At 47.0% G+C, this 21,444-nt stretch overlaps 1 protein-coding gene across 1 annotated transcript in view; it reads left to right on the plus strand.

The window, feature by feature from the left end:
* CLRN1 (clarin 1) overlaps positions 1-6,319 on the plus strand; it is a 34,425-nt gene extending 28,106 nt beyond the window's left edge. Inside the window, exon 3 of the mRNA XM_058548867.1 lies at positions 6,054-6,319. Within this exon, the coding sequence (XP_058404850.1) occupies positions 6,054-6,319 (266 nt within the window). The remainder of the gene's footprint in view (positions 1-6,053) is intronic.
* Positions 6,320-21,444: the final 15,125 nt, after the last annotated feature.

Below are 21,444 nucleotides of genomic sequence, written 5' to 3' on the forward strand. Positions count from 1 at the left end.
AATAGGGGCCTAATTAATTCTGATAATTACAACTATGGCATGGAACATAAATTAGCACAGTCATAGATGAAACGTGAAGACAGGAAAATAAAGCGCAGGACAAAAATAGAAGAATGCTTACATTATCCATCAGCTTCAGTATCAGTAATATCCTGGCCTTGGTAACACGTCTAGGGCAGATTACTGTGCAAGCGGTGGTGACAGCTCTCTGCTTCTAGTTTCCTCTTCAGTCTTTATGGAGGAGCTGTTGTTCAGAGTCTGAGAAGGAGATACAGGTGTGTCCAGGCCTCACAGCCGTGGAGCCTGAGGAAGGATAGGATTTGTGGCAGGAAAAGTCAGCAACAAAAATATTCTACTAGTTTCTCAGCATAGACTTTAGAAAGGAGGCCATGGAAGGAAAAGAGAAGTAATATTAGCCAGCCCATGGTGGCAATGGACAGGAATTTTGTTCTGATATGCAGACAGCAGCTGAACGAGCGGAGGTGGAGTGAGAGGATGCACTCCAGGTTACTCACGTCGAGGATGCAGAAGGACTGTTGAACTCACTTTGCACAGGGCCCAGCCATGACCTTGTGCAAGAAGATGCTCAATCTTGTTCTACCACAATCACAAAGAGGCTCCTGTCCTATTCAGAATGTGCACTTGTGTTTTCCCCTCTGTTTCGTTTACTTTTTATGGCCCCCAAAGCACCACTTGAGCTGCCAACTCCATGAGCCCGCCCCCGCCCCCCCTTCACCCCAGCCGCTGCACGGCTCGCGTCTTGCTCCTCTCTGCCCGGCTCTCTTCCTCTTCCTGCTCAAACCACCTGGTTCCTTTGCACTCGCTGTTGCCTCAGCCCGAAATGCTTTTCCCCTCAAATACCTGCCTTCTCACTCCCTGACTTCCTTTAAGAGGCCCTAAAATGCCACCTTCCCTCTGAGGCCTCACTGTCCCTCTTCCCAGCTGTATTCTCCTTGGCACACATCACAGTCTGATAAACTGTAGAATGTACTTACCTCTCCCCTTACGGCCTCTCTCACCATGGTCCCCACCACTGGGAGCTCTGTGAAGATCAGGATTTGTCCAGCGCTGTGTCCCCTGTGCCCAGAACAGTGCAGTGAGCACCCAATAAACATTTGTTGAGCAAATGAGTAAAACAGAAGCAGCTCTGCATGTTTCCTGGTAACAAATGACATTCTTCTTTTCTGAAAATCAATTCAAATTAGAAAAAGATTGTGTTTTTAGACCATTTCTTCTTTGCACAAATCACCCTTGTTACTAACACAACATTTGTAAAACTTAAGTTAGATGTGGGCTCCTCAACTCACCTTTACAGAAGATGAAGGGAAAAAGCTAAACATGACTGGCGGTGTTCCTTCATCCACACCTGCTCTTTGGAAACGCACAACCAAATTGCTCCCCATCACGACCTCAGAATCCACTCCTAGGTATTCACTTGCTTTATTTCTCCCCTGGCCCCCTTTCTAGATGGACCATTGGTCTCTAAAGCAGTGTGGGGCCAGAATCGCTTCCATTTGAGGAAGAAATCATTGCTGTTGACCTCACCTTTAATAACTGACTTTCTAGTGAGATTGCATAATTTCAGAGAAAATTAGCACCTACACCTGCAAAGTTGTGGCTTTCCCACCCCCATTTATTCTCTCTCAAGACTCCTTCAAGAAGGAAATTATCCATTTATCATTCTGTAGAGGAAGTGGAATGCCTCTCATATTTGTCATCTATGAGAGAGTTTAAAGATGAGGTGTTAGCTTTCTGGAAATGTTGGCCATTACTTTAAATGGAATTGAAATTCTAATTTATTATTTCCCAAAATACAACCGTAACGATAATAGGAGACTGTTTCAGAGGGTTTTTTTTTCCCCTTTGAGGACACATTTCTACGGAAACTCATGGTAGCCTGGACTTCCACAGATCCTGGCAAGACGTTCCCACCCGTAAAAGGATGCTCACCCTCAGAGCCAGCCCACGACGAAGAAGCAGCTTCTTGTTGGCTATGAGCTCCTTCCCTACATCATAAGGACTGGAGGAGAGAGGCGCCCAATTCCGCAGTCCCAGACAGCTGCCAGAGGAGAGTCACGAGTGTGCAGTGTCTATGCATTACAAATGTTTGTTAATTGACTGATAATTCATGGTGTGACGGCCCCATAACTCAGCTATCCTATTCAGTCAGAAATTAACTCAGTAATCAAAGTCATTAAAAGAAAAAAAAAAAACCCACTATAGTACCAGCCAGATGGTGGGAAATCAAACTCATGAAAGGAAAATGGCTGGTCTTTGAGTCAGACCCTGAGCCACAGAACCTGGCGCCCAGGCCTGGCTGTGTTCCAAACTCCAGCTTGAGCTGGGCTTGGCAGATTTTCCTAAGTCCTAGCTGACTCCAACCTGTCTGGTGTGCAGGAGCAGTGTTGGTCAGAGGGACAGACATGTGGACGATCTGTCCAAACGGCCCCAGCTGAATTGTTTTGGGCTCTTCGTGTACATGGATAACTGGGGAAAGGAAGAGGGCAGCACGCAGGCCTGAAGCTGACATTTGTGAGGCCTTGTGCAGAGTATGAATGACAGCCCACATACTATCTGTCTAAGCATCTCAACGTTATAAACTCTTCCAGGACGTGTTCTAGCCTTCCACCTTGACGAACATCTCTCCATAAGGACCTGGAAGGCAGATTCAAATTCAGAATTCTTGAGCCCTGGGAATTCTGCCCCTGGGCGTGGTGATGCGAGGAGAGCTGGCCCCTGTCTGTCCTCGTCTCTGCCCACGCCTGGTTCCGCCCACACTGTAAAGGCCCCTGGCATGTGCATGGGACACTCCATAGCATATCCGAGCTCTGACCACGCCCGGAAACAGTTGTTCCTGGGCCACCCTCAGGCCTCAGGGCACCAGCCACAGAGTCTGCCCTTGGGAGGACTGACCGGGGAAGAGGCCTGTGCCAGCCCTGGAAGGGCGCTCAGGTTGTTTGCAGGGGGAGTTCCCGGGTTTCAGGAGTGTGGTCTAGAATGTGCATCAGGGACTCCGGATGGGCCCGTCCCATTGTCTTCAAGGGTTCCCCACCCTGTGGGGAGGGGGGTCTCTCCAGAAGAGAGAGAGCAGGACCCTCTAAATGTGGGAGCCCTAGCAGGACCCCCTTGTTGGAGTCTAAGGGTCATACTGGAAACATGCCAAGCCCTGTTCTCACGATCACTCACACCCCTTACACACCTCTCTCCACGTCCGCAGCAGCCAGGCCAGAAAGAGAAACTCTTCATGTGTTTCTTTCAGTCCATAAGTCATAATAGTTATCCTTGATCCCACATCTCTCTCAGAGCCATTGACAGAGAAAAGCAAAAATAGCCTAAATTCACACTGAATCGTTTCCCTCCACATCTCTTAGCAGTCACTGAGGGGTTGACAGAGATCAGGCTGGGTTTCTATGCTCTTGCTCTGAAATGACCAAGTTGACCTCAGGGTCAAGCCCAGAACCCAGAGTGGACTCTCAGACAGTCCTCTCAACTCCCAGACCATGCACGCTTGTGGTACCAGCTGTGGCCACGGCTGTGAGTCCTCAGACACCCCGAGCGACTTTCCCTTCAGGAGCTGGAAACGCAGGCTCACCACGTGCCGCCTCCTTCACAAAGTAGTACCTTTAAAATATTTAACAACTTGAAAAGGAAACGGAGCTCGAATTTTCATTTCAAGCACCAAGGAAATACAGTGTTTCGCCTCTGTCTGAAATTCACTAGCTCTTCAGACAAAGAAGGCTCTGTGGTAAAAGCAATGGCATTTTCTCCACAATTTTCAAATAAGAGATAAAGAGAAAACAGCACTGCAGCCTTTTTGTTGGATGTAACAATAAAGGAATAATACGATTTTGCCAGGGGAGATCTCTGGTTTTAAGCTCAGAATACAAAAATAGGTTGACAAATTTTACAAAGGAAAATTCTCAACTATGGCTCTGAGGCTAGTGGGAAGGGAAGTTTCAAGAAAATTATATCATTTGATTATTTGGGGGTGTATTATGATGATGATCCAGCTGATGGGGAGAAATTCTAATAGAAGAAACGTGACTTCACCCTTCTGCTCACCACCCCCCATGATCCTGTCTCGACATCTACCCCCCCAAACATGGCCTCTGCAGAAGGCATGGGGTGTCCTGTGCACTGTAACTCCTTGTGTCTAGAACGCTCTCCCCACGTCCAGCCTCCCTTTGCTCAGCTAACTTTCCCTACGGCTCCTTCCTATGAACCTTAGCCACCTGCGCCTCCTCACCGTGATACTTACTGGGGTTGGTTAATAATTATTTTATGTATGTTCCCTGACCGGTTAGACTCCATTAAAGCAGAAACTATATGCATGTTCTTTAATGTTTAAATCTCCCCAATCCCCGTGCTTTGCATGTAATGTCTAATTAAATACATGAATGAGTGAATTAATGAATGGGAACTTAAGCTGCTGTGTTGCTGCTTCCAGGGTATTTGAATTAACTGTAGTTGAAGAACAAAAAGCACTTACACCTCCTACAGGCATCATAAACCTAATGGGAAAGTGTTTGTGGAACAGGCACTGTAATATATTCTTTGGGGTGCCTCCTTGAAGTAGTCAGGTTTTCTTGGGGTGTGGTGAGGGGTAAGGGATTAAGGTGAGGACTTGCAAGGAGAAAGGAAGACATAAAAACCAGAGGAATAGCTACCAGTTAGTAAGCATTTATATGTGTCAATTCTAATTAGCCAAATGCTAATCACACATCATCTCTATCGTCCAGGAATAGATGAGGAAATTGAGACTTGGAGACTAAAATCGCCTAATTCTACAAAGTAAGTGGAGGCAGCATGTTCTGAACCCAGATTGGTTTGACCTAAGTCACAAAACCATCTCAGTGTCTCCCAGGAGCACCACTGTGCTGGTCTGCGGCGCAATCCTGCTGTGGAAGCCCATCCACTGCACTCCAGACCTGCCCGTCTTGTCTCCTGCTTCAGCCCCCTGTGCCGTCCACTCGTCCGGGGATTTCCATTCTCCACGCTCAGGGGCACAGGGCCTATCAGAGTTTCTAGGCACCACTGAGCTTGGAGGGCCCCTGTCCTGCAGAGATGTCACCCAAGCCACAGCAGCACCACTTAAGGTTAGGCTACCAACGAGTGATAAATAGGGAAAAAATAATAATAGTGGATTAAACAACATTAATGTTTATCTTTCTCTCATATTAAAACCTAGAGGTTGAAGTCCAGGGCTGATCTGGTGGCTCCATGTGAGTCTGGGATCCAGACTCTTTCTTTCTTGTTTTTCCATAGTTCGTGGCTTCCATTTCTGAGGCCACCTGGTCCAACACGTCTGCTGGAGCTCCAGCCATCGCATCCATATTTCAGCTAGAGGAAGGAGGAAGGGGAAAAGAAAGGGCAGGCCCCTAATACGTGCATACTTCAAGGAAACTTTCCTGCCCCTACATCCCTGCCACTTCCAGCAAAACAAGGTAGCCGTTATTCTAGGCAGCCATGTGCCCAGGAAAAAATCCTGAATTCTGTTACAAACAACAAGAACAGATCCTCTCTGCCTCTACACCGTCTCCGTGGCTCCCTTGGCTGAGGGACTCCTCTGGGCAGCTGTGGCGAGGTGGGAGCTGGAGGAGGGGGAGGCATGGTAATGCTTTTGAAGGGAGCCCCAGTCTGATGACTGGCATTTATCCTGCATGGCCGTGAAGTACAGAGAAACTTGTTCTCTTGAAGCCACATCACAGCAGCGGCTGCTTCATGGCCCTGATTCCACCATGGTGCTTTCAAGGTGCCCAGCAGTTCAGCCTTCTCATCACGCAAAGAGGAGCATCTCCCAGTCTTTGTAAGATCAGCTTGATTCTACCTGCCCCCGCCCAAGCCTTCCCGCTCAGAGCCGAAGCCCAGGCACCACCACCCATCGGCTGGAGAATCAGGTTCATGACGACCAATTTGAAACGATATATTTTTGCAGAAGAGTGCAAATGAGGATGGTGGTAGAAGGCTTTTTTAGTTTGCCCCTTGACACTTCCCCATGTCCCTTGCAATCAGGAAACATTTGTCTGACACACGGTTTGTTCCCTCTGTTGCAGGCTCCTGTGGCTGTCTTGTCATGATACTGTTTGCCTCCGAAGTGAAAATCCACCACCTCTCAGAAAAAATTGCAAATTATAAAGAAGGGACTTATGCCTACAAAACGCAAAGTGAAAAGTATACCACCTCCTTCTGGGTCCTTTTCATTTGCTTTTTTGTTCATTTTTTGAACGGGCTCCTAATACGACTTGCTGGATTTCAGTTCCCGTTTGCAAAATCTAAAGACACAGAGACAACTAATGTGGCTGCAGATCTGATGTACTGAAAGTGAACATTACACATTCAGTAATTTTCCAAGTAAGGGAGTGGACTTGCTTTAGTCCTTGGAGATGGTTAATTTTGTTCATCCTTTTAGACGCACAAATTAAAGCCCCCAAACCCTCTGTGATCACGTTGACAAACGATGTACAGAGGGTGCAGGCTGGTAAGTTAGCAGAGCAGGAGGAAGGCTTTGGAAGGTTGTTTTCCCTGGTGGGAAATGGCTTCCCGGGTACTCAAGACAATGGACTAGAATGGGCAAACTGTTACTCCATGTACACGCCAAGCGCAAAACGCCTGCTCCATCAGGGAGGAATCAAGAGTACGGAGGATGTATTTTAGTACAAATACTCTTTCAGATATAGCCACACATTTGTTGCCACAGATATCAGAAAACAGAGCTGGAACCGCCTTCCTAAAGTGACAGTGCATTAAATGAGCATCGATAAAATGTTTCAGCGCACTTTTTTAAAAAGTTCTTGTAAAACATGGTCTTACTATCCATGCCTGTTGGTCAAAATTTGCAAACCTCCGAAAGCAAAAAAGAAGAAACGCAGTACTTTCAACAGACATGATTGCTAGGACCACTGAGGAATCACAAAAAAATGATTCTTCCTAGAAAACTTGATGCAAAATGATTCATTGGGGTCGTTGTTTCCAACTTGACTGTCTGAAGCACGACTTCCCAATTACGAAAATTACATCGCATTCTGGGATTCTGGTGGTATCGCTGTTTGGTCTGGCTGGCACAAAGCATGACCCAAGTCAATTTTTTTTCCTGAATTTCCCGTAAACTTGATCTGCGGCTGATCAAAGGGCACAACGGAGCCTGGAACTGACCCTTCACCTGTCCTCGACCTGCTGCCCTCAGGAAGGCGCTCAGGAAGAAGCAGAGGATGACGGAGAACACACCACGGGCCCCCGGCCACAGCTGCTCGCACTTAGCCCCCACTCAAGGGGTTTGAAAGTGCTCATTTTTAAAACATACGTTTTTCTTTTTGGAACAAGTTACAAAAAACGAACTACTGTTTGTATACCAGAGAAATAACTTGCTCTGATGGTGATTTGCGGCCCACAGCCTGACATCAGAACACACCCTTAGTTTCCAGATGCTCGTCTCTCACCTTCATTCAGGAAATACCCCTGGAGAATTTCTAGAAGACCACAAGCCAGTCTAGCGATGAAGGGAATGCTTGTTTTGGTAATGGGCTAGTACGGCCCCGTTCTGGAAGTCTTCGTGAAATGGTTAAACACAGAGGCATGGCAGAAGTGGGCAAGGACCATCGCCACTGTGGGTAATTGGGCTGAGACCCCGAAGGCCAGGTCCCCACAGTCTCATTGACCTCTCTCTCTCCCCTCAGAGCTTTCTTCTTGAGAAAACAAGCCCTGGTTGGTGTCTGTTCTGCAAACAGAAAACTGGGAGCAGCAGCTGGAAGTCTAACGAGAACCTTCTAGGGAAACCCATGACGTGCCCTGGACGGGGACAGAGGCGGGGCACTGGACCCCGCACACTGTGTCACACACAAAAATAAATGAGATGCCATCGGGCCCTCAGACGAGTGCACAGAAGTGCCTCCCTTGGTTCTCTCAGATGAAGCGTGTGGTCACACGTGGCCTGAGAGTAGCCCCAAGAAGAGGGATATGGCCAGGACGCTCCTTTGTGGCTCTCTCTGTGGGGATCAGAGGCCCCTGGAATGACGGTCATTATGCACGTCCAACCTCCCTCCCCAGGTGGCGGCCAGCAGTCTCACGTTCTCACGGGGACATGGGGCCCCCTGCTGGCTCAGGGGCAGCAAACACAACGTTCCGAGTGTGCGGACACCCTCAGCTCCGGAACGTCCATGCTGAGGCTGCAGGGGCGAACGGCAGGGAGCTGGGGAGCCGTCCTGAGTGTGCGGGTGGACACAGCTGTAGACACACGGGGCTCGTTCGCTGGAACAGGGGAGGCTGCAGAACCAAGGCAGTGCAGACAGGGCCTGTCACAAGGAGGAGCAGGAGGGCACCTACCTGTGTGTGCGCACTTTACAGTTTACAAAGGCCTTGTGCTCTCGTGGTTCCGTCTGCTCCCTCGGAGCAGCTGCTCTCACATCCCTTTACAAGCACTCAAGACTGATCAGCTTGGCTGCTGGCTCACACATCACAAAATCCCAGGGCAATTCCTCTCCTCTCCCTCTGCCCCTTTTCAGGGAGAGAGGCTGGGGGGCAGCTGCTGCCCCTCCCAACACTGGTGGGGGTTCACACTGGCAGCTCTAGGGTGCACCAGCCTCCAGGGAAGCATGGCTTGCCATTAGAATAAATATTGGTCCCAACCATTTACCTATTGAAACCTGAGCAAGAAGTGAGGGAGAGACTCTGGTGGGTGGGGGGCAGGGAGCTTCAACCTGGCTCTCAATTTCCTCAAGCTCTCCCCTCCAGAGAAGATCAGTACTATAGATAAAACGTTGGCTGTTATAGAAATGCTGCTTCAAGAGCAGTCTGTCCATCCACTGGTCCTTCTAACTGCCTTGCCTCCCCAGGCGCTTCTATTTCAATATTTGGAGCCTGTGCTATTTGGGGGCTCAGTGTCTGATCTGGTGACACCCCTTTCTCAACCCCCTTGAACATGGCATTCGTTCATGGCGTGGGGCAGATAGCTAGTTCAGCAGGAAAGCCCCTCCTGCAAGTGACGAGGGACAGAGCAATGCTGGTCAGTTTAGAGAAAAGGGACCCGCTCCTTGAAACTGAAGGGCGGAGAGAAAGACTGGGCAAGCCTGTGGCTCTGGCTTCTGAGATGAAATGCCCCCTCGAGAAACATCTTCTTACTCATAAAAATGCTCATGGAAACTCAGTAAACGTACATTTCGATTCACAGCCTTTGTGACCGCCCCCCCCTTAGATAACCAGACACACCTGTGGTGTCACACTTGAGCTGGTACTCACTGGTCTATTTGGAAAATCTGAAGGAGCCCTAGTCAGAAATCTCCAGAGAGTGTCCCCAGCAGGGCCTAAGGGACAGCATCAGACCATGGCCATGGAGACCCCGGGGGGATAGCTACGGTCCTGTGACGGCCACCCAACAATGAAAGGCAGTGTCTTCAAGGACTGTGTTTCTTTGCCAGAATCTTGGTCTGAGGGATTTCCACCTGCTTTGAACGTGAACAGAATGAGTTACAAGGTCGCCGTGTCCATCACTCCTCCCCCGAGGGCCTGGATCTAATTCTGGAGGAGAGGGAGAGACTGGGACTCCTAACAGCCTGTGTTCCCTCTTTCCCGTCTGGTTTGGAAGGGGGCGCACGGAGGACGCGGCCTGGGGCCCCTCGTGTACTTCAAGTCCATGCCTTAGCAGAAATGCGCACCCGCAGTGCATACCAGCTGCTTGCCCTGTCGTCGCAGTCTCCTCAGGTTCCAGTTTGTCATGGACTTGACCTACGCAAAAGAGTGTATCTTATCCGATTCAGAGAATGGATTGCAGCATGCCACAGCTCACTGATTTATTTCACTTAAATTGCTATCCTTCCATTCGGCCAAGTATAATACAGAGTGTGTCTTAACACAGGGAAGGACGGTGTCTATTGCACACCCCAGGACAGAGACCCCAAGAGAAGCCGCTGTGTACACTTACTTGCTGCCACATAGATGCTCCCTGGGCCCTGCTCCTTTGCTGTCGCCTTTCCCCACTGACTCTGTGGCAGCCCGTGCTCTGCGCTCTCCACCACGTTCTTCTTAGGCACACAGCTAAACCACACTTCCCAGCCTCCTTTGCAGTTGGGGCCGTGTGAGTGAGTCTGACCGACGGGCTGGAGTCTGAAGTGACCCATGCCACTCTCAGGCTGGCCCTGAAGAACATCCCATGCAATCCTCCAGCTCTGTCTTCCCCTCACACGGCAGCCTTGGAGGTCGTGGGGTCCAGATGACAGGCAGGCTTCGTGACCTGCACTGGAGTGTGAGGAGAGCGGTAAAGAAATTTTCTGTAAAGCCACTGCCTTTGGGTGCTTATTTGTTCCTGCAGCTCAGCATGTCTTAGCCTCGCCCCCCAGGCCCTCTTCTCCAGGGAAGTTCTGCTTCATGCCAGCGTGACACTTCTCCAGGTCTCTCGAGGTGTAGCCAGGTGCACCCTCCACCACCACCACTGAGCTGTCTGCGCCACTGTCCTCTGGCCACACGACCCACCACCCATTGAAATGAAGACCAGAGAGTGAATTTTCTGCATAAATACCCAGAGAGTAAATAAACACTTGTGCCTATGCTGGGATCCTTCAGAATTCTTTCCAAAAGATGATTAATAAACACTTTTTCATTCATTCAGAAAGGTTTCGTCTTGCATCTATGATGGATCTAGCTGTGCTTAAGGCACTGAAGATTGGGGGGAGCAAATGTAAAAAGGCACGGTAGTTCCTTAAAAACAAAAAAGTCACTCTAGATGATTTCTACTGAATAGGCAAGGCAGTTTCATTTCCAGATTTATTCATTCTATTCTAAGGTGACAGAATGTTCCCATCCTTTCTCTGGTCTCCCCTCACCAACATCAGAGCACACTATGGCTAAGCCCACAGGTGTGTAAGGAGCTAGGTGAGCAAAATGGCCTGAGTCAAGGTTGTTCTGATCATGTTTACAAACACACATTTCTCTGCAAGAAGCTAACATCAAGCCTTCTTATCTCCTCTTGCCTTGCTTCCAGCTATTCTGTGAATCACGTTAAGCTCCTTTATCTCACGAAACACATGCAGGATCAGTAGCCATGCCTCCCCCGTGTCTCATGTCTGCTGGATAAAGCTGCAGGGACTGACCTACTCCTTCCTCCGTGCCCGAGTGATGCCTGCAGATGCAACGTGTACTCACCAAGGCTCGCTGTTGGATTCAAGGTGACAGTTCTCCCAGCCTCATCTGGGTGGCGTTTTGCTTGTGATGGAGTCCTATAGCACATCCCCAGAGCGTCCTGTTTTTTGGAGGATTCTTAGAGAATCTCCTTCTGGTCTTAGTATTAGGATTCGTTGTTCTTCTTCCCAACAACTGTGGTTGTTTGTTTCAGTGGGCGGTGTCATCAGCCACTGCAGTTCGGTCACTGAAAAGCCTAAAGCCACATCTGTGGCTCCCTCGCTGTGGGGTCTGGGATTTCAAGGTGCGTCTTGTGTCCTAGGAACTAGCCTTATTCCTGGCTGGGTTGTGGGTTCCGATGCTTTTTAAATTTTTTAAAACTTATTTACCCATCTCTTCTACTTTGATTTTATCATCTTTTCTGAACTGTATATAACTTTATAAGTTGCTTTAAGTTTTTTAGAACAAGGTGGGATATAAATTTTACAAATCCAAGTCTCTTCATCATCCTGAGACTACAAGGGCACAAGGAGAGAGGTCAGTAGAATGTAACTCGACCCTCAAAACGCTTTTGCTTTAAATCAGTTCTGTTGGTCCACTGCTGCATCTCCGGTCCCCAGAACAATGCCTGACTTGTGCTAAGCATTCAATAAATATTTGTTGTGTGACTATGGCCAAGTTTCAACCTTTCTTTCTGTCCCAGAGACCTGACTGGTCCTAACCTTTGCTGACGTCCCTGAACTCAGCCCCCTTCCTACCATCTTGCATGAACCCTTCTCCTCGGTTTCCGTCTCACCATAAATCCATCGCGGATTTCACCCCTTTGTTTTGAAAGGGGTGATGATTCTGAGACATACAGTCTATTGCACCACCACGTCTCCCCAGCCCTTTGCCAGTAACTGCCCACAACACTCAAGAGAAGGTGCTGACGCTGGTTCTGATGAATGAATCCAATGACTCATAAGATATTGACTAAGCTTCAACCTGTGCCCTACGGGAAAGAGAAGCACAGGCATGGCTTCTGCTCTTAGAACTTAAATTAGTTTCCAAAACTCACAGAAACTATGCTGCCGCTGAAATACAGTAAGTGAATTCAGTTGAACCAGCTTGGTGACGTCTGGAAGAGACTTGGTTGAAGCCCAAACTCTTGCTCTCCCCATTTCTGTGATGTTGGGACAACATTTAGCTTTTCCTGACCTTCACTTGCTTATCTGAAACCAATCTAACTGTCCGCAGACTTCCCCAGTAGGTGAATATGATCATACTAGATTTAATTTCCAAATTTTCTTCATAGGCAGCCCTCTGCCAAATAAAGAACCAAGGCACGGCTCGCCACCCCTGCCCTCTCCCCCAGCTCCCTCCCGCTTCATTCCAGGAGTGTCTAAGTCCTCCTGTGTCCTCAGGAACAAGCCTGTCCCCACCAAGGCAGCTCACAGCTCTCTGCCCTGTGAGGAGACTGCTGTCCCAGGCAAAGGAACAGTTCTCTGAGGGATGCCCTGCAACCCTAATTTTCCAGAATGCACGAGGTCTACGAGAGAGTGGGGCCGGGGTGCAGAAGAGCCCCCCCAGCTCTGTTACACACTCTGTCATCCGTGTCCCCAACTAGCCTTGTCTGGTCTGGGATGTCACATATCTTCCAAGAAAGCTCACAACCAGACCTGCGGGCTGAGTGTGACACCAATGGCACCCTCGCTTGCACCCTCTCCAGTCACCAGTCCCGTTCCTCTCCTCTCCAGGTACCCAGCTACAGCATTTCCTCCTCTGACCCAAAGGGAGAAGCCTCGTGCTTATCAGCTCTTGTCAATGTCTTACCAATGCTTCCGGAAGGGCCCCAACCCACGTTCTGTAGAGTCTGGATTCAACCCACGGCTGGACTATCTACCACGTGAAAGATGATCCACCCAAAAGATCTCTGCGATCCCTCACAGCTGAGACAGCCAGGGATTCGGAGGGATCCAGCGCTTCCCGGAGAGCGCAGCACATCATTGGGAGCAGGGCCTTCGGCCGCGCGAGGGTGAGCGGAGGGCACCAGGGCCTGCCATCACCTGATGGCCCCACGTCGCCGGAATTTGGGAGTCTCGTCTGTGCAGACCAAAGAGACAAGAGGGTGAACAGTCAGTATTCTCAGCCCTCGGTATTCCTTACTCATCTCATCTTGGAGGTTTCTTCTTCCTTAGTATTAGTACTACTTCTCATTTTTTTTAAAGCAGTGAAAGGTTTATGTCATATTTTTTAAATGGCTCACTTTGGAAATTGGAAGTTTCTGTGTAGAGCACCTTGGGGGCTTTACAAATCTGCTCCCTGCTCAGAAAGTTCAAAGCTATATCTTCAGCACCTTGTGAGTTGCAAATATTCCGGATTCCAAGTCAAATTAATCACTGCCTTTAGCTGAGGTTTCATCGTGGCGTTGGTTAAAGGCAGGGAGGGCTGTGTCGGTTTAGCAAGCTGACAGAGCCGAGGAAGGCATACACAATGCTGATCTAGATCTACCCGCTGGAGAGCGCTCAGTGTCCCGGGGAGGACAACCGTGCAGGCGGCATGGAGGAGGCGAACGCAGGTCCTGGGAGACGGCCTGTGTGCCGGAGTTCCACCAGCAGATCACTGAACGGAAATGGCATAGTTGTCTTTACATCACAGAAGAACAACCTGCTGGGGCCTGTTGAGGAGGGACAGGACCCGAGCTGGTCAACCAACAAGAATGTTTACAGAAACTCACCCAGGAGATGATGAGTCTGGCTCAGGCAGCAGAGGGACGCAGAAATGCTGATGAGGCAAAATGGTCGGGATTTGGTGATTGGTCAAGTGTGAGGAGTGAGGAATAGGTGTCTTTGCTGCAGAGTTTGGAGCTGAGTTCAGTTCTGTGCTGAAGTCTCTCTCCCCTACGGCAGGAGCTTGAATAAAATCTGTCTGGCCATTTTTAACCAGGGTCTGGTGAAGATTTTTTTTAATTACACCACAGACAAGCCACCCAAATGTTACGAGGTGGGTGAGGAGTGAGAGGACAGAACGTGGGACTGGGGCCTCAGTGGGGGCCCCACAGTTCTGTGAGGGCAGTCGGAGAAGACACGCAGGGCTCTAAGTGCTTGGGAGATGCTCACAGGGCGAGGAGAAACGACCAGATGGACACATGAGGAGCCAGGGCTTCTGTCTCCAGCACAGCCAGGCTTGCCGGTGATCACAGGGTGTGTGGGTGTGTGCAGATGCATGAGTGCACAGCCGTGCACACGCACGAGCAAGCAAGGCAGCCCCCGCGCGCTCCGAGGGCCAGAGGAGGGGGAGAGGGCTGAAGGCTCTTCTCTTTCTCCAGAAAGTCCACCTCCTCATTTCTTCCCTGGTACATAAAACTCCTTTATTAGGGAAAAATTCGTTTTATTCTGTAATTAGAATTAAGGCTTCCATGGTCACTCTGGGAGAGGTATAGATCTTCAAATCTCATTTTTTACAGTGTCAGTGAATGCTGTTGGAGCCTTTTCTAATGGCTAATTTTGATTGTGAAAACAGGGAGAAACTACAATTCACCTTTCACTTTGAGAGGGTGACAGGGCACAGATTTTTAAGACAAGGGCACCAAATGCTAATTTTTGCCAATAATAGAATTACTTAGTTAAGGTTCCTGTAAGGAAGAGAAACTACTCTAACAAATTTAAGCAAAGAAATGGGATTCATTGAAGGACAAAGTTATCTCAGAGAATACAAGGACTTGTTGACTTCCAGGGCTCAGGAAAGGTTCCAGGACCCCAGGGTCCCTACAGACCTTAGCCACTAAGAGGACTGTCTCATCACCATGTGATCCTCGAGTCCAAATGCATATTCCCCCCAAAATCAATCAAGCCTGTTTGGGACAAGATTCTACGCCTGAATCGACTGGCTGTGACTGGGATGGGCTCATGGGCAGACACACAGCTCCTAGGGGCTCGCTCTGTGAGAAGAGCGGTGTGACCACATTTGGGGGAAGGGCAGGTGCCAGGGCTCCCTCCATACATGACTTTCCAGTGTGCAGCTTTACCCATTAGAGAGCCCAGGCACTTCCCCACAACTCGTCCTCACCGTTATCACATAAGGCAGGCAAAGCGGGGGCTTTGCCCTTCCTGCGGAGGCATCTCTTCCTGGGATGCGGTGATGCTTTCTTCCAGGTGAGGAAGATGGGGCTTACAAAGCGTAGTTGACCTACCCAAGGTCACAGAGAGACTAGATAAAGGAGGCAGGACTAAAAACTCATGCCTCCTGAGCTACAAAACCAAATACGTGAGTGTGAACGTGAGTGTGGGGGCAAGGGTAGAAATGCACGAAGGCTAGGTGAGTGAGTGTCTGGATCAGAACCACCAGAACTGAGGGAATGTGGTCACTTGGGCTCCCAAACCAAGCTGTTTACAAGAAGGTAGGGAAAAGGGCAGGAGGGACCAGAATACAGATGGAGGAGAGGGAAAGGCAAGAAACAGACTCAGATCAAGAGTGAGCACAAAAACACGCACATAAGGCGTCCACGGCAGAAGCTAGTCATTGCACCCCAAGAGCTATTCTCCCCTTGATATGTAGTAAAGACATTCTCAGTAGAGTGAGTGGCTGCCCACCTAAGGGCTAATTTGAAACCTCCCTTCCAACTAGTGGCCACATGATTCTGGCCTGTGGGATGTGAGCAGAAGTGATATGTGCAAATTCTGTGTCGTGTCCTTCAAGGGCATGTCCTTTACCTTTTTCCCCTTTCTACACTCTGGAATGCAGAGCTGATGGGAGGTGGGAAGCAGCCATATTGGACTATGAGATACAAGCCAAGTATGAGGACAGCAGAGCCACAGAATGGAAGAAGCCTGGGTGCCTGGTGGTTGAGAAGCCACTGTACTAATCACTGCCAACCCAGACTTATTTTCAGGTCCAAGAAATAATTTGTAACAGTCATATTGAACAAATAATAAAGTGCCATCCTGTACAATATCATAGTAGGGAACTGGTAAATGCTAAATGTTTCCATGATTGACATATAGTCTAAAAACACAACAACAACAAAAAAGTTGATGCATTGGACTACAGAATTAGTATAATTTCTATGCCTTCTTAATTTATCTACTTAAAATTTTTAAATGGTTATATATCAATTAAAAATTACTAATAAAATGTATTCAATCAATTGAAATTTTTAAATGCTTGGAACTTTTAACACAACCATTTTTCGCCAAGGAATTTTTTTCTCCAGGAAACTTGTTTCCAGGTATTTCTACTATAAACACAGCTATAATAACTGTAATTATACACTTTTGGCACTTGTGTGAGATTTTTTTGTAGACCAAATTCCTTTAAAGTACAAATTTTTAATGATCGGTTATGAACATTCAATATTTGAAATTTTTTATCATGGAAAATTTCAAATATATAGTAGATAGTTAGAGAAGGAAACACAATGAAGCCCTATGCACGTATTACAGGTAGCTACCAACTCCTGAACAATCTTGTTTCATCTATACGGCCTCATCCACTTCCAACCCTCCCCAACTGGATTATTTTGAGGAAAATCCCAGACATTACAGAATTTTATGCATAAATATTTTAGTATGTATCTCAGGATAAGGACTCTTTTTAAAAAACATGATCACAAAACCATTATCATACCTAAAAATAATCAATAATTCTTTATTATTATCAAACACACAGTCTTTAAGTTTCCCCAACTATCTCATAATTTTTTTTGCAAGATCCAAATAAATTCCATACATTGCAATCAGTTGATATGTTTCTTTTAATGTATAAGTTACCTGGACTTTTATGGGACAGACCAATGAGCTTCTGGTCTGTTTAAGCCTCTGTTCTTTGGGGTCTTTGTCACAGTAGGGAATGCTAATGCCTCTTCTCTCCACCAGACCTGCAGGGACCTCAGCCCAGAACCTCTGCAGGCCCTGGCTCTCAGGACAAGCCCATAGGTTATTCCCCTGCTCCCCAGGCCTGGGCCAACCCAGAGCAAGGGCAGAATCCAGCACCCAGTCCTGTATCAGGCCAAGATACTTCTAGTCTTTTCAGGCCACCCAAGCAGCCAGGGCAGCAATCAGGACTCACTGGAAGTTCCAGAGTTCCTCTAACCAGGCCTGGCTCACCTAAAGCCTGGAATTTCTTTCCTAGGGTGAGAAGGAGCTGTGCTGAGAATTAGTCAGCTGGTGAAAAAAAAATGGAGTTACAGGGGCCTACGAGACAATCTGGCTCAGGGGTCAGCAGACTTTTTCTGTAAAGGGCCAGATACCAATTATTTGAGGCTCACAGGCCTTACGGTCTCTTTCGCAACTATTCACTTCTGCTGTTGAGTGCGAAAGCAATCAAAGACAGCGTGCAAACCAGTGCGCGTGGTTGTGTTCCAATAAAACTTTATTTATGGACACAAATTTGAACTTCACATAATTTTCATGAAACGATATAATATATATTATTACATATTATATCTTATAACTCGACATTATGTTAAAATACAAAACAGTATAATACTTGTGTCATGAAATATTATACTCTTTTAATTTGTTTTCAACCCTTTAAAAATGTAAAAACCATCCTCAGCTTATAGGCCATGCACACAGATGGCAGGCCGGATTCGTTGGCCTGTGGGTCGTAGTTTGCCACCCCAATCTAGCCCAACCTTCTCATCTCTTTTACTGAGAGTGAAACTGAGGACCAGAGGAGCAAATGGATTCACCCAAAGTCACACAGCATGCTGATAGCAGAAGCCAAATTAGAACCCAAGTCCTTGTCCCTTAAAATGCACAAAAGAGTTGAATACTTTGATGTGCAAGAACCATTTGAAAGGCCAACGATAGAGAACCAGAGCTCATCCTCAGTGCCATCTAGATCCATAATGACAGCAGAGAGCCTGACTGCAGGGCCCGTCTCCTAGTAACCACAGCCTCTCCGATGGAAGACTGCTCCGACTTGTTATTTATAACTTATTTCCCAATAGGGAGGGCGAGCAATTTGTTTATGTTTAGTTACAACAGCCAGGGAAATCCTAATCTACCGTCTTAGGATAGGCACAAACCTTACAGCCACAGCTGCCAGGAGATGGAGAAAGCAGAGAAAGCTGCAGTGGACAGTGTTGTCCCTGTTACCAACAACAAGGGTCGTACACAACAGTTACTGACCGCCAGGCACAATAACAGATGGTGTGACGGAGACGGGAGGGAAGAGGACATCCCTATTTACACTCTACGGAGGAAGCCGTCATGAAAACCTTTCTGCACCTCGTTTGTTACTCGGAGCGTCTGTTAATTTTGCCTGCCTTTTGACTTTGTTACCATTACTTTGCTTCTGGTTCCTAGAATTATGTGCCTGCGAATGAATTCTGCTGTCTCTGAAGGGGCTTTCTTGGTTCCATGGAAAACTGGATGATCTGAAGTCCAGGGAGAGAGAGCACAAAGTATTCCAAAACCACAAACAGCCTATAAACAGAAGGGGGTTCATGGGCCTGAGTCAAGAGATTCTAGCTGGAGTCAGGGAAAATTGAAAAGTTGGGCCAAAATCAGAGAAGGTAAGCATAGGAGGGGCTATCCTGCTATTATCTAGTATTGTCCAACCTCTTATTTTACCTCCTCAGGCCCGGAGAGGGCAAGTGACATCCATAAGATCATACAGCAGATTCAGTGAACCCAAATCTCATTACTCGCTGCCCCTGACCTTCCTGATGCCTGAACAGCATCTAAAGCAAGGCAGAAGATATCTCAAAGCAGGCAAATGTGAAGCACCAACATAATGAATCAACGTAGAGCCTTTACTTCCTTCTGCCCACAAATACAAAGACAATTATGTGTCATTGCACAGTCATGGGAAAGTATGCAAAATCTACATTTGTCAAAAGAATGAGGAAGACAAGCCCTAAAACTATAACCCACCCATTTGCGTGGAGCCTCTCAGTTAACAGAGGTCTTCCATCCCCCTGAGTTCTGTAACAACACTAGCCAGCTGGTCAGAAGTACCATAAGTTGGCAGGAATTGTCCCTATTTTGAAAAGAAATAGCTAAAAGTCATTGAAGATTCCCTATGTACCACTGTTCTAAATGCTTGTTATTAATTAATGAATCCTTGTAGTGAACCAATGAGGCCCTTAAATGCTTCTTGCATATTAAAGAATTCAACTCTTTTATGCATTTTAAGGGACAAAGACTTGGGTCCTAATTTGGCATGCTGTGTGACTTTGGGTGAGTTCATTATTATCCCCACTTTACAAGAGTAGAAACTGAGGCACAGAGAGGTGAAATGATTCACCTGAGATCACAGTATATAGATGTTGTGGACACACCCTAGGGTGGCCCCCCAACAAGTGTAATGCTCCCCCCTTGATTGTTGGTGGGACCTGGGACTTGCTTCTTATCAACAAAAAATGAGATAAAGAAAAGAATTACATAGTCATAAAGGAGTCAATTCTCCAAGAAGACATAACAATACTTACTGTGTGTGCACCTAACAACAAAGCGTCAAACTATGTGATGTAAAAACTGATATAACTGCAAGGAGAAACAAATGAATCCACTACCATAGTTGGAGACTTCAACACCCCTTTGTCAGAAATAGATAGATCCAGCAGGCTTAAAATCAATAAGGACATAAGAACTCAACAACACCATCCATCAACTGGATATAATTAAAATGTATAGACTGCTTCATCAAACAACAGCAGAATACACATTCTTCTCAAGCTGACATGGAACATTCGCCAAGATAGACCACATTCTGGGCCTTAAAACACACCTGCCCAGTTAACTGATTGACCTCCTAGAGTTGATATAAAACAACGAATTTAAAAGAATAGAAATCATGCAATGTCTACTCTCAGATGACAATGGAATTAAACTAGAAATCAGTAACAGAAAGATACCTGGAAAATCCCAAAATATGTATGGATTAAACAACACACTTCTAAATAACACGTGGATTAAAGAAGAAATATCAAGAGAAATTTTTAAATATTTTGAAATAAATGAAAGTGAAACACAACTTACCAAAATTTGTGGGATGCAGCAAAACCAGTGCTTAGAGGGAAATTTATAGCATTGAATGCATATGTTAGAAAAGAAGAAAGATCTAAAATCAATAATCTAAGTTTCCACCTTAGGAAACCAGAAAAAGAAGAGCAAATTAAATCCAAAGTAAGGAGAAGAAAATAAATAATAAGAATTGGAACAAGTGAAAACAGGAAATCAATAGAAAAAAACCCATGAAACCAAAAGCTTGTTCTTTTAAAAGATCTATAAAATCAATAAACCTGTAGCCAGGCTAACTAAGAAAAAGGGAGAGAGAACACAAATGACTAATATCAGAAATGAAAGAGGGGACATCATTACAGAGTCCATGGATGTTAAAAGGACAATAAAGAAATAGTATGAACAACTCTATGCTCACAAACTTGATAGCCTAGATGAAATGGACCATTCCTTGAAAGACACCATCTGCCAAAACTCACACAAGAAGAAAGAGACAATCTGAATCAGCCAACAGAATATGGCCAAGGTGATGGGATATCACTGCCATGACTATGTTACCTCATAGGGCAAAGGTGAAGGGATGTTGCAGGTGTGATTAAAGTCCCTATCAGTTTGACTTTGAGTTCATCAAAAGGGAAATTTTCCTGAGTGGCCCTGACCTAATCAAGTGAGTTCTTTATAAGATAGCTTAGGTTTTCCCCCCGATCAGAGACTTGAAGCACCAGAGACTCCCTTTTTCCTGCTGGTCTTGAAAAAACATGTTCTATTGTCACAAGGAAATGAATTCTGCCAATAACTATGTGAGCTTAGAAGAGGACCCTGAGCCTAGCTGAGGCCTGAACACCTGGCAACACCTTGACTGCAGCCTTGGGAGGCCCTGAGCAGAGGACCCAGGTAAGCCATGGCTGGGCTCCCGACCCATAGAAACTATGAGACAATAAATGGGTGTTGTTTTGAGCTGCTAAACCTGTGGTAATTTGTTACTCAGCAATAGACAACTAATACAGTAGAGGAGCAAAGATTCCTCCCTAAGGAGTCTGACTCCAGGACGTGTGCTTTACGTGCTGGTCGTCCCACAGTTGAATTCAGTTCTGACATTAACTACTGCAATTAGACTCCACAGGGTTCAGGGCTCAGTCCCACAAGACTGCTCTCACTTCATCCTGCTCTCACCTCCAGTCACAGGGATCAGGTCGTCTGCATTTCTGACCAACCAGCTGTCAACCTGGGCTTCCCAACCCCTCCTCAGGTTCAGGAATTTGCTAGAACGGCTCACAGGACTCAAGAAGCACTTTACTTATGTTTACCAGTTTATCACTAAGGATGCAAATTAGCATCTAAATGAAGAGGTACATAGAGTGAGGTCCAGAAAGGTCCCAAGCGCAGGAGT

Source organism: Diceros bicornis, chromosome 2 (genome assembly GCF_020826845.1).
Source record: "Diceros bicornis minor isolate mBicDic1 chromosome 2, mDicBic1.mat.cur, whole genome shotgun sequence".
Taxonomy (NCBI): domain Eukaryota; kingdom Metazoa; phylum Chordata; class Mammalia; order Perissodactyla; family Rhinocerotidae; genus Diceros; species Diceros bicornis.